General features: G+C 42.4%; 1 protein-coding gene across 5 annotated transcripts in view; it reads left to right on the top strand.

The window, feature by feature from the left end:
- The window catches only part of Tiam1 (TIAM Rac1 associated GEF 1), a 361,212-nt gene that overhangs the window by 213,700 nt on the left and 120,904 nt on the right, over positions 1-26,608 (top strand). For all 5 annotated transcript variants that reach the window (XM_047563443.1, XM_047563441.1, XM_047563439.1 and 2 more), the window contains 2 exons: positions 13,465-13,627; positions 22,389-23,362. In XM_047563443.1, coding sequence (XP_047419399.1) covers positions 22,400-23,362 — 963 coding nt within the window. In that variant the 5' untranslated portion in view covers positions 13,465-13,627; positions 22,389-22,399. The remainder of the gene's footprint in view (positions 1-13,464; positions 13,628-22,388; positions 23,363-26,608) is intronic.

Raw genomic sequence — 26,608 nt, 5'->3', positions numbered from 1 at the left:
AACAGAAAGCTGACTAACAGCACCATATCCATCAGCTCCCTTTTCTGTGATGCCAAACATTTTATAAGCACTTGCTAGGTGTTAGATTTTAGTGAGGAGGAATCTGAAGCCATAGAGAAATCAAAGTGGTTTCCACCAAGTTAACAAATGATCCTGTCCCTCAAAAAGGAATGCCAGTTGCCTACCCTCTCTGTGTGTTCTTTGATTTGGCTCTTGAGACTCAAGCGTCCAACTCCATGGAGAACAGCATTCGAAGGATGCCTCAGCCTCAACTCTTGCTTGTTTTCTCGCCAGGTGGATATTTTCAGAAAGGGGTTTATTAGGCTTTGGAGGGCTGTGAGTGCCTCCTGAGCCTTCTCAGGATGATTTGGTTTAAATGTGAACTTGTCACTTGTAACTAGCTGGGAGGAAATGCTTTCCCAGTGTGATGCATTAGTCAGAAGCAGGGTGTAGGAGGATGTTGAACAATTGTTCGGACCCTCCTCCCTGTTGCTGGGCTTTCAAATTGAACTTCAAACCCAGCTGCATTGGAATTGAGGACTTGCTGGGACACCCCCCACCCCACCTGCTGTGTGCTTAAAGTCTTGGCTCAGTGGTGGGAGAGGGTGGTGATTTCAAGTCTGGGCAAAACATCAGCAACAGGGAAGCTTGTGTACTCAGGGCCTCCATAGTTGACATATGTGTCAAGGGAGGTTGAGAGAAGGGATAAAGGTGGGGATTATGTCAAGAAGCAGGAGCTGATGGAGAAACTACTACATTGTTTGTGTTTTTCAATCTGCAAATATATTTCAATACTATTTTCATGTTGAGATAAAAGAGGGTCACAACCCTGGATGATGTGAGCTAACAACAGACATGAGCTTGGTTGGATACAATATTCTGTTGGTCTGGAAATATATAGCAAAGATGACAACAGAGAAGCAATACCACTCTCCTTGGTAACCTCCCATGCCCTTGAACTGTGGCCATCTGGAACACCTTAAGTAAATCTCCCTAGAGAGTGGAAATTGAGTGGATTTGAAGGCTGGTAGGGAGTCAGTCCAAAGCACCTGCTGGACAGTACAGTGTAAAATACTCTGTGGGGAAATAAACTTTACAACTTCTTTCTTTGACTAATGTTCGATGGAATCACCTTGGTTCTTGAGAAGCATTCTGTTGGAGGGGTGATGTTTCATTTCATCTGTCAACTTGACTAGGCTATGGTGCCCGTTGTTTGTTCAGATACAGTAGTCTCCCCTTATTCATGTGTGTGTGTGTGTGTGTGTGTGTGTGTGTGAGAGAGAGAGAGAGAGAGAGAGAGAGAGAGAGAGAGAGAGAGAATACAGAGGGACATACAGCACTATGACACAAAGTACTGAGCTGTGGTCTATTTGCTCATGGAACTTGCGATCCTATCAGAGGAGAAAGAGTAAGACAATTGTTTGAATCACTGATAACCATGAAGATTTAGAGGATGAAGAAAATCTTTGAAAATAAGAACTTTCCAAAGTTTTCCAATAAATAGATCATCCTAGCATCGAAAGAGAATGGACTTCTAACCACTCCACTTGTCATTTTATTTGGGGGGAAGATAGGTAGTCTATCTTTGGAAAATGGTGCAGAATTTTGTTTTAATATTAATCTACCCTGCTTCTCTTGTCCCTGGCAACCTCCTGGGTAGATCTTTGAGTAACTCTGTGGGTCTCCCGTTTGCTGTGTGTGGTGTGGGTATTTGTGCCTTAGTTAGCAGAGCAGTGATTGGAGTGGTAGCATTTTTGGAAGTTGGTGAATGCATCTCAAATGTGCATTGGTTTTCATGCAGTGGATGGAGTGGAGCGAAAGGGGGGTGGGATAGCAATGGGGATTAGAATTAGGAATAGAAGAGGCGGGATAAATAAGAGAAGGTCCTTCAGGGACTTAGGGAGAAGAACAGGGGCTGAGGAAGAAGGAGGAAAGAAAGAAATGATCACTCATGAGGCCCCAACTAAAAACAAAGGAACAGCATTTTCTGTTCTCTGTCTCACTTAATCCCCAGCCCAGACCTGCAGATGAACAGAGAGGTTCATATGGAAGCCAAATATTTGGCTTAAGGTCACAGATTCATTAACTGGCATATTATGACTTTGTCTGAATCCAAAGTCTATGTTATATTTACAAATCATGCTGCCGTCTGGGGTGGAATCATAAATATGGAATGTTTAGACCCTAAATGTTATGTCAGATTAGAACTACCAATGGGTGGCCCTAAGGAGGTGTCCAGCAGGTGAATAGAAAGAAGGATTTGTGGTGAAGACTGAGATTTAGGTAGATGAGAGTCTGAAAGGAACCAAATAAATTTGTGAAAGAGAAAAGTACAGAATGGAAAGAGCCAGATGGAAGGTGGTGGGCAGAATCTGTGGTTGGGGCAGGAGGAATACCTAAGGAGTAGCAAGGAACCCAAGGGAAAGGACAATTTGTTAGAGAGATGCAGATCAGCAGGATCAGATGTCCACTGAGGCCTTGGCCGTATGAACTCTTGAAAGCACCTTCCGTCAGCAATAACTTTCTAAGTTAGAAGCTGGCCAGAGACAGAATTTTTTCTGGAAGATGAATCCTTTCTTCCCAATCTTCGAGGACCCAAGGTTTGTTTAACCTTCACCAAATTAAAAAAAAAAAAAAAAGATTTTTCATTGCTTGTTATTGTTAGCTTTTATTTTTCCAGACTATATAACTGAAATTTCTTGGCACTTTTTCTGATGGTGTCTGAAATTAGTCATACGATAACATGCAGTTATGGTTGGAAACACATTTTCTGTTTACTATATCTTGGCCACTTGTGACCCATTGCATTGGGGTGTGGTGGGTGGGGATGAGTCCTTTCGTCTTACTTTATTTTTCTATGTATGGCATTGTTTTATTAAGTACTAGTGAAGGAATATTTACTATCTTTGTTGCAAAAACACAATTTAATGGTCCCTAGTGAGAGCTGGGACTCTCTGCAGATAATTTCAGAGCAGTTTAAGGTTTTCAGCACGTGGCTCCTGAATGGCAGTGTTACCTTCTGAAGATTCTGGGCAATTTTGGCCTTATGCGATGTTACGTCATAACAAAACTGAAATATAGATAGATTTAGACCCCACAGGTATGGAAACTGAGGACTTTTTCAGTAAATAGGCTTAAACAAATATTAATAATAATAACATATTAACGAATATTAATATTAATAACAGATTTGGGGACAGTTTTTACCATTGACGACCCATTTTCTGTTGCCAGAGAGCTCTCTCGGTGCTTGTCAACCCCTCCTCAGTATTCCACAGACTTACCTTGTTTTTTCTTAGATCAGCCCTCTGTTTTCTAGAACAGTGGTCTTTACTGTTGGATGGATGTGCAAGATGATTTTCATTAGGACATGGAAAGGAAACTTCAGAAATTTTTTTTCTTTCCTCTTTTGCACTTAAGTTTCTGTGGATTTCTATTTGGTTCAAATCAATGATGTACTTGAAGATAAACACAAAAATCTGAAATGTGCATGTTTTATTGGAGCAGGCGTTCATATGGGTAATTTATACATTAATAAAATCAAGAAGTGATGACATACACAGACGCTGTTTGGAGTAGGCATGCTCAGAAACGGTTTCCTGAATGGTGATGTCCATGAAGCCATTTGCATATCAGTGCCCTGGACAGGACTCTGTGCTGAGTGGTTCCAGAGAGGCCTCCTGTCTGCCTTACGAGCACTGTGTGTGGTCCCATAGATATTACTTGGCAGTGAATGTCAAGCTTTTTTTCAGCTAGTTGCTGTCATACAAGAAACAGATTTGCTCTGTGATTTTATGTATCGGTTTTTCTGCAGGGGGACTTTGATGTGTCGCTGTTGCGCACATTCCAGTGACTCTGGGGAAACTGCCTTCATGCTAAAAGAGGCTGATTATGCTCTGTGACTTCAGGGAGGGGCATGAATGTTCTGTTTTTTTTTTTTTTTTTTTCTTTTTTTCCCTTCTACTTTAAAAAATCCAGCTTGCAACTGCTTCCTGTGCTTTTTATTCTCTCCCAATTTGTAATTTGGCTAGGATGAATGTTAGTCATTTTTTAGCCAAAAAGATCTCTCACTAGATTTTGGATGGTGAGATTTGGTTGCTGTTCCATCTTGTGGGCCAACTCAGTGGTACTTTTGTCTTAACTGAATTGCCTCTTTACTGAAAAAAGAAGGCCCAGCAGAGAAAACCTCACTGTGCTTGCCATTAGGATGCTTATGGGTTTTGACTCGAGCCAGGCAAAGCAATGTGGATTTCTTTTCAGGTGCAGTAAGTGTGGTCACTTGCAGACCATCCACTTACTTTTAAATAGAAGGAGCAGCGACGGTTGGGCAGTGGTTAATACATTTCTTTCTTGCCTTCGTTCTGCCATGTGCTCCCCTCTCAGCCTCCGCCGGCCTGGCTACTAACACAACCAGAGCATTGCTTTAGATACGCTTGGTGTCGTGCATCTATTGACTTCTCATTTTCTCTCTTGTAGAAAGGTTAAGTGATTGTCCTTAAATGCTACATTTTGTTTGAAGTGGCACTTGGGCACACTTATTTATGCATTCCCGAAGCATCTCACTCTGACTTGTGCAGTTTGGAACACTGCTTGCAGTCGACAGCCTTATTTAAATAATAAGATGGATCCCAGGGAGTAAGGAGCACAGTGGGCATCCCACAAGGCAGGAGAGTTTTGGACACTGAACTCAAATCTGACTTACTGTTAACTTTATGGTACCAAACTGGAGTCATCATATTTTATTTTTGTATTAAAATCATTTTTGCTGTCAAATGCGTGTATTATTACATGTATTGCTTTGGTCCATAAAAGATGTGGTTAAGATAAAACTGGCCTGTCCCAAGTTTTCAGATGTGTTTTGTTGGTTTTTTTGTTTTGTTTTGTTTTGACTTAGTCTTCTTGATTGTGCAAGGGATCTGACCATTATTCATGTCTCTATCCTGATGTCCTTACTATCTAAGCTTTTTGGGAGCCTCTGTGATCTGCTTGGCATTCCCTCCAGATTCGTTTGTTGGAACCCAATACTTAGTAAGATGCAATTATTAAGAGGTGGTGGGGGTCAGGTCTCAAGAGCTCCACCTTCTCAGGTGAGATCAGACCATAAAAGAGGCCTGTGAAGCCTATTTACCCTTCCTCTACGTGAGCATGCAGCCAGAAGTCTCCGTCTGTGAGGAGCAGGTCCTCAGCAGACACTGAATCTCTCAGCACATTGGTCTTGGACTTTCCAGTCTCCAGAACTGTGAGCAATAAATTCCTGTCCTCTCTCAATTACCCAATCTGAGCTATATTGTTGTAGCAGCCCAAACTAAAATGGGAGGGTAATTTTTAAATTTTTCTTCAAAAAGAGCTTTTTTAAATAGACTAAATACTGTTTATGATGGAGTTTTTGTTTATTGTACAATAGCAGCATGTTTCAAATATTGCTTACATTTCTTTGAAAAAATAAAAATTTTAAAGAAATGAATTACAGGAAAAAGAGGGATCACTTTTCATTATTCTGGATAACATTGTTTTCATGAAAAGATATGTAGCCTTCTAGAAGCCCAGAGCAATAACCATTTCCAAGGAGGGCGGGGGGATTCAATGTCACAACATAGCTTCTGAGCAAAAGTGTGTGTGTGTGTGTGTGTGTGTGTGTGTGTGTGAGAGAAAAGATTATACAGAAAAAAAGATGTCAGAGTACCAGAGTACTTGATATTTTAAATTTCTTTCAAAATAACTTCAAAATTTGAAGTAAACATCTTGCATTTTAATTTGTTGTCTAGCAGGTTCCAACCCTGCTTCCCTTGTTTTGAGACCATTTGTGGACTGGACACCAAGTATCCAGTCATATTACTGTTCGTAGATTCTGGCTCTCAAGGATAAAACTTTTGAATTAGGGGAGCCATTAGCCTCAGGGTAAAAGTGTTGTTGTTACCTTCTGACTTGGGCTGCTAAACTAGGAACTTGTAGGTGACCTGGCCTCCTTCTCCCTCATTTGTTCCTCAGAGCTGTCCAAGTGGCCACCAAGTGCTGGCGATCCCTCCTGTCATTCTCCTTACTACAAGGCAGCCTCCCATTTGGACTCTCTTATGTGATTGGTTGCAACAAGCTCCACCTTCTCCTCCAAGCCATCCAGTAGGTGAAAGCCATGTTTGGTCTTGTAGCTCCCATGATAAAATCCCCTTGCCTCTTCCTGTTACCCATAGTAACATCTGATCTCTGTGGCGCATCGATGGCCACAGGCTTTAACCTTGTCGGCTCCAGCTCTTTCTTGGCAATGGTCTCTGCAGCATTGGACTGACGTACTTTCATCCCTCACTCTTTATTCTTAGCCTCACTTCTCTTGGGGTTATTTTGCCTTTCCTCTATACATTATAAACTCCCCCTATCCTTGTTCATTCCTTCCCATAAGCTAAGTGAAACCTTATTTAGGACCAGGTTCAACCGATAGCTTCTCCTTGGTTTGTTTTTTCCACCATTCGCTATTGATAAAGCCACATTAGTCTCTCCAGAGTGGATGAATGATCACCAGTTTCACAGATTTAGGTACCCTAGGAAATGGCTTGGTTTCTTATCTCACACATTCAGCAGGTGCTCAATAAATGCTCATTAAGTTGAACTGAATGGGCAGCAATTAGGACAGTTCTTACATAGATACTCTGCTTTACCCAAACAAGTCACAAGTGGTTTTTAGACGGTCATAAATATAGCTGTTTAGAAATTTATTTTTATATACTCTTATTTCACTTGATGTTATCATTTGTAAGGTGCACTTCTATTTTATGTCCCACTAAGAAGGAAAGAGAACACTGTTGATTAAACCAGAATTCACTATTGTGATTGTGAGAGACATTCAATTTCAGAGATGTTAAAGTGAAAACACAGAGTTCTTAGGATCAATGAAATGAAGAATTACATCGAACTTGTTAGGGCTTGTAGTTTTAATTGTATAACTACCAAATAACTGGAAACGATTTCCAAATAAAAAATTGAGGTCATTGTGAAAGATGGCTTGCATTTAGAAATGAGGAGAGAGGAAAGGAGCGTTTTGGGCAAGGGACCCAGGGAGGGACTCAGGACACAAGGCCTTGAGAACATAGTTTCACTGCTCTGTCTTAGGAAATCTTGACAGTATCTTCAGATATAAGCTGTAGTCCTTGTCTTAGATGGAGACTCATAGGTAAAGAATCATACCTCTCTGTTTTGAAAATTCTTGGGAGAAATTCCTTAAAACAATTTAAAAAAAAATATTTGAACTTGCAAGACTTTTGGCCATCTAAAGTGTTTTATTTAGTCTTTGATTAAAATCCTCCCATTAGGCTGTGCTGTGGACACACACCAAAGTTCACAGTGTCCATAATACCTGCTTAACAGTGGCCTTATTCAGGGACCCGTGAGAGATTCACCTCTGGGCAGGGCGGGCATGTTTCTCCAGGATTACACTCACTCAGTGCCTTTTGGTTATTTCGTGACTTGAGAGTGGAGTATTCACACACACACATACGTACTTAGTATTTCTCAATCTTTTCTTTCCTCTGCATCCCCAAAGCCACAGCCTTTGAGGCCGCCTCCTTGGTAGGTGGAGTGCTGAAATCTCTCTTTAATTGTTTTCTCTTCAAAGAATCTCACACTTTCCTGCCAATCCAAGTGCAGCCAGAGCTGGGACAGAAGGAAGGAGCTCAGGAGGGAGGATTCTTTCTGGCTGGTCATTTAGGTGCAAAGTGTGAGGGGTCAAAGAAGCCGATTTGATTTGTCAGCCCCTCCCGGCACTGCAGCGACCTCTCCAGAGGGTTGGTGACATTTCCTCAGTCATCTATGTCACAGGCAGTCCCAGCCCGCCTTGCTCACAGGTCTAGGTGCCACACCAGCCTGTTGGGTGTGTGGCCTCACGCTGGAGAGTGCTTCCCTGCTCTGGGGTGGCCTCCCACTCTGGATGGCAGCTGCAGGCCAGGGGTTTGTAGCTTATGGGGAAGTTTGGAGAAGGACGTAGTGGACAGTGACCTTATCTTGTTCTGCTTCCTGATGAGGGAAGGGGATCCCCTGGCACCCCGACTGTTTGGAGCTGAAGGACTACCCCAAGGCGGCATGGTAAGAGAACTGCTTGATGGGGGTCCACATTGTAGGAGTTGGGGACTGTCATGGAATTCCTGGTTCACTTTCCTACATTCAGGTCACTTGGCCCGCTGACCTCAGTGGCAGGCATCACCTGCGATGTCCCAGATTCCCTTCCTGTGGACATTTTTCCACTTGACCACCTAAGGCCATGGTCTTTAGATGGAAGACCCCTCTGTCTCCATGCTGGCTTGAGGCTGGATGTCAGGCTTGGAAAACCAGGGAGAATTAGGCCCACATTCCTTCCTGGATCTTCAGTCTTTGACAGTGAAGGGAAGCACTCCTCACCCACCAGCTGTGTGTCCTGGAAACATAGTTTCTTCCTGTGTGTGGTAAAGCTCCTGAGGTTCCTCTGGGAACAAGAGAGAGGTCTATGAAAGGGAAGACACCTGGGTGGCCGGTTTTGGAAAATTTGTTGAGCAAAGTGACTTTAACTGGAAATCTCCCCTAAACAATGGTGTCGAGGTGTTCTTGAGAACATCACTCTGGTATGAAGTATAAGGATTAAATTCTGTGCTGTTTCCTAGGAGGCATGAGAGCACCTTTAGGAGACAGTATCCTCTCCCACTTTCACCTCCAGGGCACACAGCTAACCTGGTTTTTTCCCTGGGAACGCCCTGGAAATCAAGCCACAGCATGACACAGCAGTAAAGGACAGAGGTCAGCATGAGAAGTGAGCTGCCTTCAGCTCCATTTCCATTTTCTTCTGGGATCAAATGCTCCACTCTCTCTTATAGTGATGTAGGAGTGCTTTTTTGATGGAACTTGAAAATGACAATTTAGGAACCAAGAGCCCAAAGTCCTGCTCTGGTCACTGCTCTTGGAATGTTGGGAGGGATTCTCGAGTGTCCAGTAGCTTCACAGCTTTTAGAAATGGAAAGGATGCTGCTTGGATTTCTGAGAAATCATGTGAGTCTCCTGGTGTGTCCTCTTCAGCAGGCCAGGGCCTCCTGGGAGCCATCCGTAGTGTCAGGCTGTAGGGGTAGCTGGGAGCTCGGATGGCCAGCTGTGCAGCAGAGCCCTCTGGGACAGGTGGTTTCCAGATTCCCTCGAATGACACTAGTAAGGAGCTTCACAGTGACTGATATGGTTTTGTAATACTTTGGCAATCACCGGTTGGAGGTGTCTAAGAGTAGTTGTAAGATGATAAACACCAAGAACTCAGGGAAACTTAGAATCTGAGTGTTTTGGCCTAAAGCCACTTAACATAGTGTGAGCCAGAGAGTGAGCTTTCCATAAATGGCAGATCTCCCTGGGTTGGGGTAGAACACATTACTTCATTTTGAAATGCACTGATTCTACTCGTAAGAAATATGGTAATGTCTGCCCCAGCTGAACTTGTTCAAGTATTGCCAAGGATTCACTCGTGCTAAAATTAAAATGACTTTAGTAGATAGTGCCCAACTTGTAACTTGCTTAAAAGTATTGATTCTATGAATATGTTTCTTGCTTAGTTACCTTGGAATACATTTGGATATATTAGGAAGTACCATTGCTGAAAACTAGGTCAATCCGTGAATATAGAAAGTTTTGGGGATTTTGTTTGACTGGTTGGAGTGTCTGTTTATTCCTACCTTTAAAAAAAAAAAACAGTTGGACTAAAATCAGTTCATTCATGCCTTGTGGAATAGGAGTTTGGGGCTCCTGTCATGGATCATTCATCTATGCTGAGGGATTGATTCTTCTGAGAGTCCTGGCTCTGCCCCAGAGCTGCCAGTGGTCAGGTGCTTCACCTGGGAGGGAAGGTGGACACCTCATCTGTGTGTCTGAGTCTTAGCTGCAGTCTCAGCTTTCCCAAAAGCCAGACAGGCACACCCCTGGTGGACCTGTCCTTAACCCCAGATGGGGTGTGGTCATCTGGCAGTGTGACCCATCTACACTGGGGCGGAACCAGAGAGCCCCACCTTCTGCTTTCAGCCCCTCCACAGGATCTAGCATGGTGGGGGGCAGATAGTGCTTCCTGGGAGGTAGCAACAGCCTCCCCACTCAGCCTTATCCTCTTCTTCCCAGCCACTGTCCCGGAATTGTAATTTTTGTCAGTTAACTGTCAAGGCAGGAAATATCCTCAAGAACTTTGTCACTGAGCCCGTGAGGAGAGATGAAGTTCAGAAAATGGCTCATTATGTCACAGTGGCCTTGTGGGGAAATTCCCGTCTGATCTCAGTAGCAAGGACGTGTGTCTTTCTTCTGAAAAGTTTGTGAGGACACCGTGAAGTTCCAAGCGGCCACGCACTCCCCACGGGAGGTGTCCATCAAGGGCTCCCTGTCTGCGACCTGGTGTGAGGCCACACAGGTACACACTCACATCCTTTCTGTCCCTGGTCTTGGTCCTCACCTTTGTGTGTTTTCTCTTTTTCTAGGAGTAATTTCCTTTAGTTTATTTTAAATTATATATCCTTGGAATACTATGAGCCTTTTCAGAAAGAAAGTAACAGTTCAAAGAAGAAGTTAAAAAAATGACTATTTTTTTAATATTTTAAAATTTATTTTCTGGTGTCCCAGATCCATCCATCCGTCTGTCCTTCCAATCAATACTGATTCAGAACTAATATGAAGACTAAAAACCAAATCATTCTGGTGCTTATTACATAAAAAATAAATATTAAGAATTTTGACCCAAGATCTCTATATTCACTCTCCCTTTTTTAGGTTTCAGATAAAGGGAAATTTCCTGATTCTCACTAATGCACTAATTATGGAACTTTCTTGGGTACTGGGGGAAAAAAAAAAGACAAATAGAAAAAGAATTAACACAGTTATGTAGAATTTTATAGCTATGGTGCTTCATGTTGATTCTCTAATTTCTTCCTTATAAATGACATTTTAAGTGGGTGTTACTAAGGCAGATCTATCTCATCCTTTTTCCCTAGTGTTTTTTCAGAATGGATCGTTTAGTAGCCCCAGATCACATAATTTAGTGAGTGACAAAGTCTGATAATCGAACCTGGGTATTTGTGGGACAAGTAGAATACACTTTTCTGTCTACACTTTGATTTCTCGAACGTGTAAGGACTTAAAAATGACAGTGTGCCCCTTATGAATATTTTTGAAGGGAAAGAAAGAAAATTCTGGTCTAGAAGACTTTTTAGGAAAAGCCAGGGATTAGATGCTGGGGCACATGTTTCTGACACGTGTCATAGTTTTATTGTCAGTCATGCCACAGGATTGGAGTGGTGGGGCTTCTGAGCCCTATTTTTGTAGGTATTTGAAGGCTGAGATTAGTTTTGGTAATTAGTTTTGGTAATTCCTACCCCCCCACACCCCCAAGGCAACACACACTTCCCTGTGAAAGCCGGTCATTGGACACCCGACCCAGAATCTTATGAGTTGAGGGTGAATCATAATGGTCTTGAGAAACTTGGTCTATTGAGTAGTCATGTCATTTTACTGTAAGGAAAGCAGGTGAGTGGTACTGAGGGACTCATCAGCCTGACGTGTGTGTGTGTGTGTGTGTGTGTGTGTGTGAGAGAGAGAGAGAGAGAGAGAGAGAGAAAGAGAGAGAAGGAGAGGAGTGCTGTGGCAAATTGAGCACACCACATCTTCCAACTGGGTTAATTAACTCACCATATAGTTCAATAATAAACTGAAGGCTATTGATTTCGTTCAACATATAGCAGATTCATTTTCAATGACATGTGTTATGTGAGCCCCATACCATTAGCCCATCTGCTAGCACACTCCTCGTGGCTTATAAATGTTAAAGAATAGCAGAAATAATAGCTAACATTGAAAAGAACTGATCGTGGGGTACTTGGTGGGATTGTGAGACCTTAGCTTCCCTGCTGATTGCACAAGAGCAGATGCGGGGGGCCTTCATTTGTCCACCTCATGGATCAATTCCACAGTCCAGGTCATGGCTGAAATTTGTTTCTCCCAAAATCAGGGGGGAAAAATGATACCCGTTGATTCAGTGTCGCTTTCCCTCGTGTTTCACAAATAACACTCTATAACGTTAACTTTCCTCTTCCTTTGGTTCTTTTGCTCAAGGACTTGATTGAAGAATATAGATAGGAAAAAAATCAAAGTCTGGTTGCTAGTGTACAAATTGCACCATCAGCCTCTGCAGTGCAGGTGGAAGGACAGCCGCCCGCAGCCCCCTTTGCCAGCAAGAACCCAGCCTTGCAAATTATTGGCAGCTGGCACCGTAATGAGTCCATTTCAATATAAATGGGTTGCTGCTTATTAATTTCTGCCAGTTCTAAGCAATTCAGGAACTGCTTTGAAAATTTGGAAATTTGCAGACAGCCGTTAACAGAGGATGCCCGGGAAAAGGGAACCAACAGGATACCAAAGGGGGGCACTCCTGAAAGGGCATGTATTGTGGGGTATTGCTGGAACTCCTGCTCCTTCCCCTGCAAGCATGAGTCACTAGCTTCGTGGTTAAATAGCACATTTTCCAAGACGAGGAAGGCGCAAAACTTCACTTCTTGTTCTGTTCTTATGGATGTATAATTTATTTACTTACTGCCTCTCTGTACTTCTTTTCCACAAGGAGGCAATTCTCTCCATGTTCCTGCTCCAAGTGTCTGTCATCTCAGGTTCCCACCTTGCTGAAACCACCAGCAGTGGGTGACAGCAGCGGGCAGCCCACAGGGGAATGTCCAGCTGGAAAGTAATAAAAGGAAGCCACTCACAAAGACCCTTCAGACCTTTTTGCCTGCCTTTTTTTTTTTCCAGTTTCACCTCAGAAAGCAAGCTGTTTAAAAACAATAGGAAAAATAAAAAAGAGTCAAAAAGACCATTAACCCTGCTTTTTTCTTGGAACTGTCCTTGTCAATTTATTTTCCATGTTAAATAACAATTTGAAAATTTTTCTGTGCCTATTCTTCGAGTTTTCTATGAAAGTGATGTTTGCATCTTAAGAAAATGTGCATAGGAGGAGGAGCCCTATGGTTTGGTCTCCCCCCATTTTCTTTTAGTGTTTTCTTTAACTTCCATCGAAATGCAGCTATAGTTTGAGAATAACTGAGGTTCCTTTGTTACCTTCCATTTCTCTGTGTAGATTCTTTGAGAAGTAAGAGAAGATGATGGAAGTCACCCCATGGCAACCTGTTTCTGTGATCCAGTGTCACAGTCTGCACAGACAGACCAAAATGATAAAATGACTTAGTGTGCATGCCTATTTATGACCACAAATATGAAGATGCTGGCATCTGTTTGTCTATCTGACTTAAGTCTGCCGTTCTATACCCATAGCGAACCCTTGCATTCTTGATTTGGGGCTTTTAGGGCAGCTTTGTGTTTCGTTGCACTCAAGGTTGATGTGGGATAATTAATGAAGAGGATCTTGTTGGAACATGCCCACTTCCTTTCTTCTGGTTGACCATTTCCTTTCTGTTTTTCTGTCCCCTCTTACCCTCTCCTCTCTAGGTTTTTGGCACGTTTTCCCAGACTCAGATGAGACCCTGATGGCCACCGAGCGGGGCAGGTGCTGACACATCCTCAGCCCCAGCCCATCATTTCCAACCTCAATATCTAAATGCCACAGTGCTCTTGGGGCAAGTTGGGCTGGGGAACACTGTTGCCTTTTAAGGTAAGTTTGCCTGTGTGGATTTGAGCCTCTGTGTTCCTACTCCAAGTAGCATTGCTTTGAAGGTGGTGGGACAGTTGCATTTTTATCACAGTTGAAATTGCTGTGTTGTATGTAGCTCATGGGAAAAAGAATTTGGAATCGCTTCCTTGGATTAGGGTCACACCCATCCAACAATTCAAAAGCATTAACCTTAAAACAAAACAAAAGGAAAAGACCAACCAGGTACCTACAAAATCTTTTTTTCCCCTGTGAATTGCCCTCAGGCTCTTTTACCCCTGAGTTTCATCATCTTTATATTGGATTATATTTGAAAAAGGCAAACCTAGTTTCAAAATCCAGCCTCAGAACAAGGATATATTTTGTTTCTGCTTTGGATAATCTTTAAAAAGCACAAATAAACAGTCAAAATAATAATCTTTTCTAAATCAAAGATCATCTTTTATTTGTTGCGAAACTTTCTTGTTTAGTCTCTTGGGTTAGGGGTATTTGTGTGTGACTTGGCAAAACTCTATTCATGGGTTGTAACGATTTAGCAAAAACTTTCAGAACTTAGTCTCAGTTTAATCTTAGCTCTTTCCCTCTCTGTCTTCAAGCGCAGCATCCAGTAGGGAAAAAACAGGCTTGAAACCAAGACCTCCCACCAGAATCTAATTTTAAATTTGCAATCTGTTGTCTTGTGATTTTTGCTTCAAATTTAACTTTGAAATAAATACATTCCATCCTTTCTCCTGCGGCTTCAGAGGTCTGTTTTCAAGTCATAGAAGGGTAATGATTACATTTATTTTAATAGGTTTTTAAATACCTCCGGGGAGTGAAAACTGATATTATTAATAATTATAACTTTTATACGTCATAACATGCCTTATGGCTGGATTTCACTATCTTTACCAGCAACAGAGAAACCCTGATTTCACGGTTAACTTTTGTGTTGAATATGATACAAACTGGATTATCGTGGCTTAGCACTGGGATCTTAAGTTTTATATATTTGAAGTACCCTTGTTTTAAGGCAGTTTTAATGATGAAAAGTCCTCCTAAGGACTAAAAGATAGGTAAATTTAGGTTATACATATGACCATGAGAAGACCTGGTCTCTGCCATAGGAAAATTAATATAAAATGGGAAGGGGGTACATAAAAATAGAACCAGTATGTCTGTCTAGGTCACCCTACCACAGATGCAGTGAGAGGAGGTCAAACAAAGTGCCATTGAATTCTTGAAAATAAGGGCTGTAGCTCAGTGGTAGAGTGCTTGCCTAGCACGTGTGAGGCACTGGGTCTGATTTCCCAACACTGCTTAAAAAAATAAATAAATAAATAAAATAAAGGTATTGTGTCCATTTATGACTAAGAATATATATATATATGTTATATATGAATATGTTTTATATATATGTAAATATAAAATATATATATATAAAACACTTTTTTTAAAAAACAAGGGATTAATTCTAAGCCAGACACTGTATTCTTTCTCTTAGGTACTTTTCCCAGGCCATCTGTCTGTAGTTTGGGTTTGGTGACACTCCGTCGTAGCTATGGGCATAGTGCCTACACCCTTATTCTCTTTAATTGACCAAAACAGAAGAAACAAATTCAGTGACTCAAAACCTGTTAACCTGTTTTGCTTTTTTTTTTTTTTCTTTCCTGAAAAAAAATCAATTGTATGTTTGGTATAGGAACTTTAGAAAATTAAAAAAAAAAGAGAGAGATTATTGTGAAAATTGAAATAACCCATAAGCACTTGATCCAGAATAGTTGCTGTTAAAATTCTTACACAGATTTACTGTGGGGGTAGGTGTGGGAAATATTTACTTATTCCTATTTTAAAAGAAAAATTTAACCTGCTTGAGATTCATGCCTTGGAAATGCATCCCAAATGTTAGTTTTCACTTGTTGATAGAAACTTTGCTCCATGGATGTTGGATCACCTTTTCCATTATTTGCTCTGAAGACCCACAGGCTGGCCTTAGGTCATGGGGACCTCTCCTGTTCTTCTCTTAGGATAGAGCATCCTCCTGAGTCTGCTAGGGGCACCCCTGGAACCTTGGGTGTCATTAGAGAATTAGACATCCTAAGCCATAAAAAGTATAACCTCCTTAGTCTTCAAGGTTATGCAGTTATTTCCAGATTCTGTTCTGTCTTTCTCTTTTCCTTCCTCTTTCCCCCTCAACAATCCACTGTCATTGGTGGATTTTCCTTGGCTCTCTGTGCCTGGAACTTTGACCTATAAGGTGGCTTCCTATTCATTGGAATGTTTTCTCATGCAGAACTGAGAAAATGCTACATTAGATTGATTTGGAAAATGCAGCATACATATTATATCTGGGATCATACAGGCCTTATCTTTTTATCCTCCAATATAAATGATAGCTCAAACTTTTCCAAGTTTAAATTTTTTGTAGGAGGTAACATTCTATCATGGCTAATGAATTCCCAAATGATTTTGTTAAGAAAAGGCCTATCGTCTAAGAAACAGGCTTCTACTTATGACCCAAACTTTGTATGTTTCCTTTCTTTTTCATATGTGTTCTGTTTCTCTACTCCTGTGTCATTGATGTTGATAATGATCCTGCATAGACACTGCAATCAGTTAAGTGTTTCATTTGTTTCAAGAGTGTTTACTTTTATTCAGGGAGACAGAGCTACCAACTGCTTTAAAAGTTTTTGTATTGATAACTCCAGCATGTGGGCCACTTTGGAGTTGCCATCTACTGTCTTTATCCTTAACTGATTAACTTTTCTTGGTTCTTTGGAATGCTCCATGGACGTGTTAAACACTATGTTGTGGGACTCCAGGTCTGGTTAAAACCACCAGGATTATATTGATTTCATTGTTGTTATTTTTGTAGGCAATCCACCCAACTGGGTTCAGATTGGAAGTTCTGTCTCTCCATTGGTGGGTGGGGTCTTTATGTTGGTTCAGGTTTCAAAGCCTCTGCTGTGTTGCTGTGGGTTTGTGCCACTCTGGCATCGTCAGGGTTAGTCTGAGAAGTGGGCTGTTCAGTTCCCAAGGTCTCTGCCATCTTGCTTTGAGTCAGTCCCATGCTTGGCCATCTGAAGAATGAGTCTGGGATGTGCGTGGACTTACATGCAGCACCAGAGGATTTTCTTTTTTTTAGTTCTCTTTTCTCTGAGATCTCAGGTCTCTGGCTTCCTGGGCCCATTCTCAGTTCTTCTGAGCAGAACAACAGGGCTTGTTCTGATGGTTTTGCTTCTTGTTCTGTAGCTATACTGGTGCACACCCTTGGAGCAAGCCTGGGAGAAGAACTGGCAGGATAAAACAGGAAGCTACCATTGTAAGGGTTGCTTTTTGAGTTTTGACTCTCTTCCTTGATTTGTGTGCTTTTGTTTACATTTTGTCTAGCATTTTTAGTTGTAGTTAGTGGAGGTGAGATAGGCTATAGTGGATTCCTCCATATGCTGGTGCCAGATACTATCAATTCATTTTTGTTTACTAACTTATTAAGACCAAAGCTCTGTCCCCAGGCAATCAACTCCCCTTGGACTATCAGTGTATATTTGCTTTATATTTCCTGATAGCAATTCACTAAAAGATGTTCAATAAATGCTTATTTCCTCTTGTCAGATTTATGGGAATTATATTAGAATGTTCTAGGTGCTTTTCAGCCAAAAAGAAAGGGGTGGGGGTAACCATCCACATACACGTCTTCGGGAAGAAGCCTTACTTTTAAAGTAAAATTTCATTTAGTCAGAATATTGCAGTTAATTAAGACTTGATAGGTTTGTTTTAAATAATAAGAGATTCACAGAAATTTTAAACCAAGTGTCACCATGCCTGTCCCCCCCCCCCCGTGTTTGTATTTTGTATAATTACAGTAAAATGCCACAGCCAGGAATTTTACATCGTTTCAATGTGTGTGTGTATAGTTCTCCATCATCTCACCACAGAAGGCTAAAAAATCCTATGGAAGCTGTCCCTGAGAAATCACCTCCTACCTATGTACGTGTGAAACACCCTGACTAATAGATGTTTGTGCCTGTTGATAAAGTTCCTTAAGGTGCTTTTTAGCACTTTCACTGTGTATTTAATTTGATGGGATTTAAAAGCTACATTTTGTGTAATTACTCACTGAAAAGTTTAATTCACCACTGGAACAAAGAAGTCCTGGTGCTGACGAGAATGGCAGAGTTAGGCTCAAGCTCTTGTCCTTGGTCCCTGACCTTCAGAACTTCTCCGTGATCTCCCAACCCCCTGCTTTTGATGCCACCTCTGCCCATTGTGCCGCTGTGCCCTGTGTCAGTTCCCTCGTTTCCCTTGGATCATCTTGGGTCTGATAGTTCTGCCTTAGCCACCCCGACTTTGGGGAGGGGTGGCCCCTCGACCCTTAACCCTGTCCCTAAACTTCTGCAAGTCACCTCGAAAAGAAGGTGGAAGATAGAAACTGAAGGCAGGAGTTAAGTGGAACCAGACAGGAGCCAGCCCTTAATTTCCCCGCAGGTAATGGGGGGCAGAGTGAGGAACACAGTGAACAAAATATGACCGTCAGGCTAGAGAAGCGTATTTTGTCATTTGTTCACCCGGTATTTTTTTTTTAAATCAAGTACCTACTACTTTTCAGGCTGTGTTCTAGACACTGAAGCAGGAAACAAGACAAGTCAAACTTTCAGCCCTCCTGAAGCTTAGTTCTGGTGGAGAAGATTAGAAAATAAAAAAAGATAATAACTGAACTATATTGTGTGTTTTGCAATTATAATAAATGCTAAGAAAGAAAACAGAAGAAGAAGGATAAGAAGGGTTGCATTCTGCAGCCGACACTGTCACTTTAGAGAGTCCAGGAAAGATCTCCTGACAAGGTGACATTTGGCTGGATGAACTTGGAAGGAGTAAGGCAGATGCCTAGGAGGAGGCCTCTAGTCAGAGGGAGGAGCATGAGCAAGGGCCCTGAGGCAGGTCACGGAAACCTGAAGGTAAAGCACAGATGAAAAAGAAAAGTCTAGAAGTCAAGCTTGAGGTTTAAATATCGAAAGTTTTCTTACATTAGTATTTTGTTCACTACCTACAATTACCTCTGGAATGTGAAAGCTACTTGGGACCACTAGCAATCTACAAAAGTATTGTCTGAAAAATGAGTGCTGTTTCCCTGCTTGAAATCCTTTATCCAAAATGCTTGTGATCAGAAGTGTCCCAGATTTCAGGGTTTTTTGATTTTAGAATATTTACAGAGGCATAACAAAATATCTTGGGGGAGGGGACCCAAGCTTAAATATGAAATTCATTTATATTTCACACACATCTTTCTTCCTCCCTCCCCCCCCCTTTTTCTTTCTAACTGGGGATTGAACCCAGGAGTGCTCTACTCCCGAGCTACATCCTTGGCCTTTTTTATTTTGAGACAAGGTCTTACAAAGTTGTCCAGGTTGGCCTTGAACTTACTAAGCTCCTACCTCAGCTTCCCCAGTAGCTGAGCTCACAGGTGTGTGGCACCATACCTGACTTTATATACATTGTAGACACATAGTCTGAAGGTACCTTTATATAATATTTGCAGTGCATTTTAGTACTGTATTTTAAGTACAATCTGTTGCTTGAGGTCAGGTTGGAATCTTCCACAAACACATCACTTGACATTGAAAACGTTTTAGATTTTGGAGCATTTCACATTTGGGGTTGGGGATGCTCAACCTGTACCACTTTTTGGACATTCTTTTCAGTTTTCGTTGGAATTTCTGCCTTCCCATCTACCTTCCACGTCTGCTGAATTTCTCCCTTATCTAGTAACTGTGGTGATCATGTTAGTGAAGCGTGATCACTTACCTTATGCTTCTGTTACTAAACTGCACAAATATCTACCAATCCTTACCCTGAGTGGAATGCTTCCAGTCTTTCTGGAGGCTACAAAAAGAGCCAAGCTCACTTTCTGCTCCAAAGTTGCCTCCAGGCCACAGGAACAACAAAGTCTGTGCAGACGTAAAACGTAAACCAGGTTTTGTTTGTTTGATATAGAAATAAATAAGGTGCAAGTAGGGTAGAACAGAGAGGAGTTAAGATGATGGAAGAAGGCCAGCAGTTTGCATTTGTACTGGGGGAGGATTAGAACTTGCAATTGACCAGTCTCTGGGGGTCACCTCATAGGCAAGGTTTGTCCCTGAAAGAGGAGACTGTGTCTTGTCTGCCATGAGCAATTTTAATTTTTCATGAGTATGTTATTTCAGAGCCCCTGTTGATACCACCTGGACCTTCATGTCTCTCTCTAACCTTTCAGGAAAAGCTTTCAAATTAAGAGTTGTTTCTGCAGCCCCTAGAAAGTTATTTTTCTAAATTTTCGTGGCTTTAAACTTAAGGCTCACTCTGCTTAGGTCATCCCCTGAGAATCTCTTTTGGTAGGATTTAGGAGACTTGGCATTCAGCTCTAAACTCTAGTTCTGAAGATAAAAGTGGCTTCTTTCCTACCTTGGCTGCCTGTAAAGAATCTCGCTACTAAAAATGCTATTAATATAACAGACCCGTCAGTGTGATGCATGGAGTGCTGTAATTCTTGAAGGTTGGGGCCATTTCCTAAAGAAACCTCTTCTGAGGCTTTTAACTTGATTAGTTTTCTGTTGGCAGAAATGAACCCAACCAGCAAGTTGTTGAATATATGTCTGTCAATTTATATTTGCAAACTTTTGATGTGTGTCCTAGAGGAGGGTAAATCTGAGCATGTTTGAGGTGACAGTTTGCCTATTCTTTCATTCAGTTTATCTCACCATTATTTTTTCCTCTTTTTTTTTTTTTTTTTTTTTTTTTTTTTGTGAGGGGTATTGGGATTAAACCCAGGGGCTACAGCCCCAGCCACCTCCAGTTTTGAATTTAAACCTAATGTGATTCTCAAAATGGAACTTGTCATTTGTTCTAAGTCTTTCATTATTTATTGGCAAAACATAGTTACATAGACATATGTAGATATCTTAATTTATACATTTGAAAAATCAAGAACTCTAAGAAATTGTTCATGGCCCTTAGTGTTATGAAAATGTGTATTTATTTGTTTGATTTGTAAAAAATGTAGCATGTGCTTGTCTTAGGAGTTAAGATAACATCGATGGTCACACGTGGACAGTTGATGTTTTTCATTTTCCCTATAATGAGTTATGTTTTTTCCCTTGCTTCTTAAACATACCAGCCAGAGAAGCGTGAACATATTGCTTTGAAATGTACTTGCTGTTAGCAAAAGGGAAACTCTCTTTTTTTGGAAAATTCCCTCTGAGAATCCTGTGATGTGTGGCCTAGTAGGGAATATTCCAGCATAGGAATAGCTTAACATCTGGTGTCTTTATGAATTACCTCTGAACTCACTGGAACAGTAAGTGGAGGTTTTTCCTCCTTCTTGCCATAAATTTTATTTCAGTAAAGATGTGCTGTGAGACCGTAAGCAGCATTTAGACTGAATAGTGGGTTTTCAGAGTGATTCCTGAACTAGGAATGAAGGTATAGTATAATCAGTGCATTTTGCTGTCTCTGCAGTGGTCACTGCAATATCATGTGCCTTTTACTTTGTCATTTATTGCTTTACCTCCCCTGGCTGATGATCAACTTCATGAGAGCAGGGGATGTGTCTCTTGCTCACTGCTTTGTCTCTGGCTTCTTGAACATGGTAGGTGCTTAGCAAATGAGTGAGCAGCCATGTAGATGGTTAAAAGAACCAGTTCAGAGATGCGCCCAGCTATTCTATCTTCCTTCTTTTCTTCTCACTCTTTTCACGTGTTAATCATAGGTGTATGCTTTGTGGAGGGAACAGAGCTGAGACGAGGCTAAGTAGAGTCACAGTTGTTGAGCTTTGAAGACTTTCCTCTTTCCTGCTGTGTTTAACAGAATTGTGTCATTGGGTCAGCAACAGAGACTGGAAAAACAGTAAGGAGGGATTTAAGTTGACCTGGATAGCCCCAAAAGACTGAATCATATTTAGTGGTTTCATAATGTGAATTTCTCTTTGCAGGGCACTCTGTACCAGATTCATGTTTGTAGGCTTGATTTGCTCCAAGAACTAAAGCCATTAGTCTGATGCAGAATAGGGTTTTTATTTTGTTTTACCCATTCCCCCTCCACTCCACACATCCTCCCCAAACCCCCAAATCAAGGTTGTCAGAGTTCTGGGAAACAAATGGTAAAATTCTGTTTTTGTTTCCCCCCTTTTGATTTGTTAGGAAAAGTTAATTGGATTTACTTCGAGGTTTTCCATTTTTGATTGGTTTTGAGTTATGGATCCCTCCCCCCCAAAAAAGGGCAAAAATAAATAAATAAATAGGAAGCAAGGGAGGGAGGAACATTACCAAATGTACCTCTGAATTTTTGTTTGTTTGTCTTGGAATACATACATAATTCCAAACAGAAAAATACTCCTTTGGGAGATGTGTTGGTCTGAACTTTAGGATATTTCAACTTAGGTATATGGGTAGAACTTTAAGCATGTAACTGTGGAGATTGGGAAGAAAGAGTTGCCAGCTTTACAAAAGAGGCACTCTGTGTGTCCCTTGGGCATCTGCCCTCTGGGGACAAATCTAATTCTTTAATGATCATACTTAGGCACTTTCTCATCTCCAGGGACAATCTCAGCAGATGACGCCTGTTCTCACCTGCTACCAGATAAGAGTCCACAGACCTGCCAGGGGGCATGGAAGAAGTTGGGCTGTCAATTACCCAACCGTGACCCTACCCCTAACCCTGCCCACCCTGCCCGCTGGGCGCTGCCAGGGAATACCTATTCCCATTCTCAAAGTAACTCAATTCTCCCCTCTGTTTCCCTCCCCCTTTGCTGCAGACCATAAAACCATGGGAAACGCAGAAAGTCAAAATGTAGACCATGACTTTTACGGAGAAAAGCATGCCAGCCTGGGGCGCAAGCACACGTCGCGCTCCCTGCGCCTGTCGCACAAGACGCGGCGGACCAGGCACGCGTCCTCGGGAAAGGTGATCCACAGGAACTCAGAAGTGAGCACCCGATCCAGCAGCACCCCCAGCATCCCCCAGTCCCTGGCCGAAAATGGCTTGGAGCCCTTTTCCCAGGAAGGCACCCTAGAGGACTTCGGGAGCCCCATTTGGGTGGACCGAGTAGATATGGGCTTGAGACCTGTGTCTTACACGGATTCTTCTGTCACACCCAGCGTAGACAGCAGCATCGTCCTCACCGCAGCCTCTGTGCAAAGCATGCCAGACTCCGAGGAGAGCAGGCTTTACGGGGATGACGCTACATATTTGGCTGAGGGAGGCAGGAGGCAGCATCCCTATACATCCAACGGACCCACTTTCATGGAGACTGTGAGCTTTAAGAAGAAACGCTCCAAATCTGCAGACATCTGGCGGGAGGACAGCCTGGAATTCTCACTCTCTGATCTGAGCCAAGAACATTTAACAAGCAACGAAGAAATCTTGGGTTCCGCGGAAGAGAAGGACTGTGAGGAGGCTCGGGGGATGGAAACACAGGCGAGTCCCCGGCAGCTCAGCACCTGTCAGCGTGCCAATTCCCTGGGTGACTTGTATGCTCAGAAAAACTCTGGGGTGACGGCAAACGGGGGACCGAGGAGCAAATTTGCAGGCTATTGTCGGAATTTGGTGTCTGATATTCCTGATCTTGCAAACCATAAGATGCCACCAGCTGCTGTGGAAGAGACTGCTCCGTACAGTAATTATAACACACTTCCCTGTAGGAAATCTCACTGTCTTTCCGAAGGTGCCACCAACCCACAAATTAACCATAGCAACAGCATGCAAGGCAGAAGAGCAAAAACAACTCAGGTAAAGTGATTGAAATCTATTTCAATATTTTGGAAGTGGTGCATGACTTTTGAAGTGCATGATTTTTGCTCTTAGCAATTTCCCATCTTTACATTGGGTTTTCCGGTCTGCTTGATGTCCACTGCTCTAGTGCAGCTTCCGCTTCACCCTTCTTATAGCTCTGTGGATAAAGGAAAGTGTGTGTATGTATGCGTTTGTGTGTGCATGTGTGTGCGTGTGTGCGTGTGTGTTGGGGGAGTGATGCAATAGGAATGAGAATAAAGCCAACAAGTTCAAACTGGGAAAGTGCCTCTCAACTCACTTCTTCAGCAGCATCTCACTGATCCGGGCTGCCTTTTAACTTGGTCCTTTCTGTGGACAAATAGGCATGTAGGCACTTGGAGCTTCTGTCTTCACTGCAGCAGGTGGGAATCAGTTCGTGGGCAGCTCATTTGAAGTGGGATCTTTAATTCAGGGCGGGCTCTGGTCACTTGACAGCTTCTCTCTGGGGTTGGCAGGCTTGCTGTCTTACCAGGAGCCATTTCAATTTCCTGTTCCTTGCAATGCTGGCCAGCCCCATCTCTGGAGGGAGGTGTAGCGGAAGGAATAACATGGGTGGGTTCCAGATCCTCCTTTGCAGCCAACTTTTTTGACCTTGGGCAAACCCTGACTTCTAGTTGTTCCTCTGAAAAACGGGGTAAGGATGCTCAACTACCCTGCTTTAGGGTCTACTGTCTAAGACAGTGGGTGTGAACACATTTTAAAAAGCTTTAAAAAGTGTTACTATTGAAAGGAGTGCCTGCTAGCTTAGTTGGCAATGGTAATTAATATTAGGATAATATCAAACAATTCTGGTACTCCTATTGCTCGTGGCAGAGTTCAGGGAGTTTTGGATTATGCTGAGGTTAGGGGAAGTGACACCTTGATTGTGCTTTGGGTTAAAAATCCAGATTGGGTCCATTTGCTTTGAAAGGCATGTTGGTCATTGAGTGAGCAGCAGAGACCACTGCAGTCATGTGCAGTAGCGGGTGGTGCGGCACCGTTTGGCCTTGCCCCGTTGCAAGTCAAGCGGGCTTTCAGAGGTTCAAGTCCGTTGGCATAGGGGTCTAAATAGAATGGGCAAATGGTGAAGGGCTTGGTGGAGCTTTGAAGTGAAACTTGACCTTAGACCATGTCTTCAGGTGGACGGGTCTTGCTAATGGTGTCCAAGCCACATTTCCTGGCGTTACCTCTTTTTACCAGGGTGACTTTGGGCAAGATATTCGTTGTCTTGAAACCTTAATTTCTTCATCTATCAAAGTGGGGATGCCAGGGTTTGGGGGTTGAGTCCAGTGGTAAAGCACTTGCCTAGCATGTGTGAGGCCCTGGGTTTGATCACCAACACTGTGGGAAGAAGAAGAGTAGCAATGACTTTCAGGGAAAAGGTAATGAGATCACATGTGAAGGGTAGTGCCTGGTATTCAGGAAAGCACGCAGGGAGAACTTGCTTGCTTTGTACTTTCCATCATCGTTAGTGGTTCTGTGTGGCCTCAAGACCCAGGGTAGTTTGATGTTTGAATCCAAATCTTCTGTTCGAGAAATGAAGTTGATAAAAAGGGTGAACCCTGGTCCAAAAAACAGAGCATGAAGCTTATATCTGGAGGCACTGCCTGAATTTTAACCCAGCTCTTTTCTAAATTGAGACTATAATGGCAGAAATGACAGGATAACATGTGGTCCCTTTGCCTACCCTGTGAGGTTACTCCTTTACTGTCAATTCCAGGGGTCGTGGAGACAGGGGACCTATGATAGGGTCACCTGACAGGTACTGGAGGGCTGTCTTGAAGCTTTGTAGATTGGCATCACTGACCTTGGAATTAGGGAAGGGCACAGTGACTTAGACTGTTAAAACAGAGACATCACCTTTGTCTTTAGCTTTTACCTGGATCAATGCTAAGTTAGCACCTGCTCTGTGTAAGATTCACAAGGGGTACCGGTTGTCCCTGTCTCCATGGTTCTAACTCTGGGGACAGCCAGACCTCTGCTTGCCCCCATCCCCAACTGGCTGATGGGGCTGTGAGCCTTTTAGTCATGGGCGCCCACGGAAGAGGGGCAAAGCATGGCGATTTCCCCCTCCAGATCCAGTTCCACTGAACGTTCTCATGCGTAATCGCTCTATGACTTCTCCATCCCTTGGCTTGTCGCCTTCTAAAATTGTTAATGTATGGGAGTGAGATCATCTAAGTGTGGTGTTCATAAAGTCACTGCTTAATGTAATGCCAAGTGCAACGGACTAGGAATCCTAAGAAGGACATTTGCATCCTGGCTCCACTGCTTACCACCGGGTGACCTTGGGCAAGTCATTCTGTCTTGTGGATCCTTCTCTGCCCAGTAAGAGTGACACCAGTCTCCAATGGGTCATTAGAAGAACTGAGTGGGATAGCATTCTTGGAAGCTTTCTGCAGAGCCTATAAAATGAACGGAAGTATTATTTTCGTATTGACTTTATATGTTGAGTGAGGATCTTTAATGACTTGAAACAAACCACAGAATTATGCACAACACTATCCATCCACCCACACTTCCTAGTCTAAGTTTGAGCCCACTGTGTTCCAAACAGTGTATTTTAAGAGACAGTGGGTGTGGAAGCTCCCTTGAAAAGAATTTTTTTTTTTTTTTAAGTTTTTGACCCAAGGGACCTCTCCAGTGAGCCTGAATCATAGATATTAAAGTCTCCTTGTCTGTTCTGGTGATGTAGTTGAATCTCTTACAGTCCCGACAGCAATCTTACTCCCCTCTGAGAAAATTCCTGGCAAACATTTGGCCCAAGAGCTTGGCCTCTCAGTTTGGAGAAAATACATTTTATACAAAATAATGTGAACAATTTGATTTGATTTGAAAATGATCAGAAAAAGAGAGTTTTTGGCCATTCTAACTGTTTTGTATTTGTTCAGTAGTTGGATGTGTTAGGGAGTTGTGAACACCCTGGAGTTCACATTGAGGTTTTAAAAATGATGCGTATTATGTGCCACAGTGTCTGGTACACAGGTCTTTGTTTAACCCATGTAGTCGAATGTGTGTGTTGTGCATGTGTGTGCACACACTATGCATGTAAGTTTCTGTTGTGAGACTGTATAAAACCTCACACTGTTTGAAGCAGATTTTACTTGTATTGATTTCTGTAAAAGCATAGAACAGGTTGCCTCTTGGCTTTATTTGATGGCTAATTGGTCTTTTGGCCTGAACTTGGCTCTCTTTGTATTTCTTTGGTTACAGAGAGAGGAGGGG

Source organism: Sciurus carolinensis, chromosome 9, assembly GCF_902686445.1.
Source record: "Sciurus carolinensis chromosome 9, mSciCar1.2, whole genome shotgun sequence".
NCBI lineage: Eukaryota > Metazoa > Chordata > Mammalia > Rodentia > Sciuridae > Sciurus > Sciurus carolinensis.
Note: the sequence above shows the minus strand (reverse complement) of the source record. Positions and strands in the feature narration are given on the sequence as shown.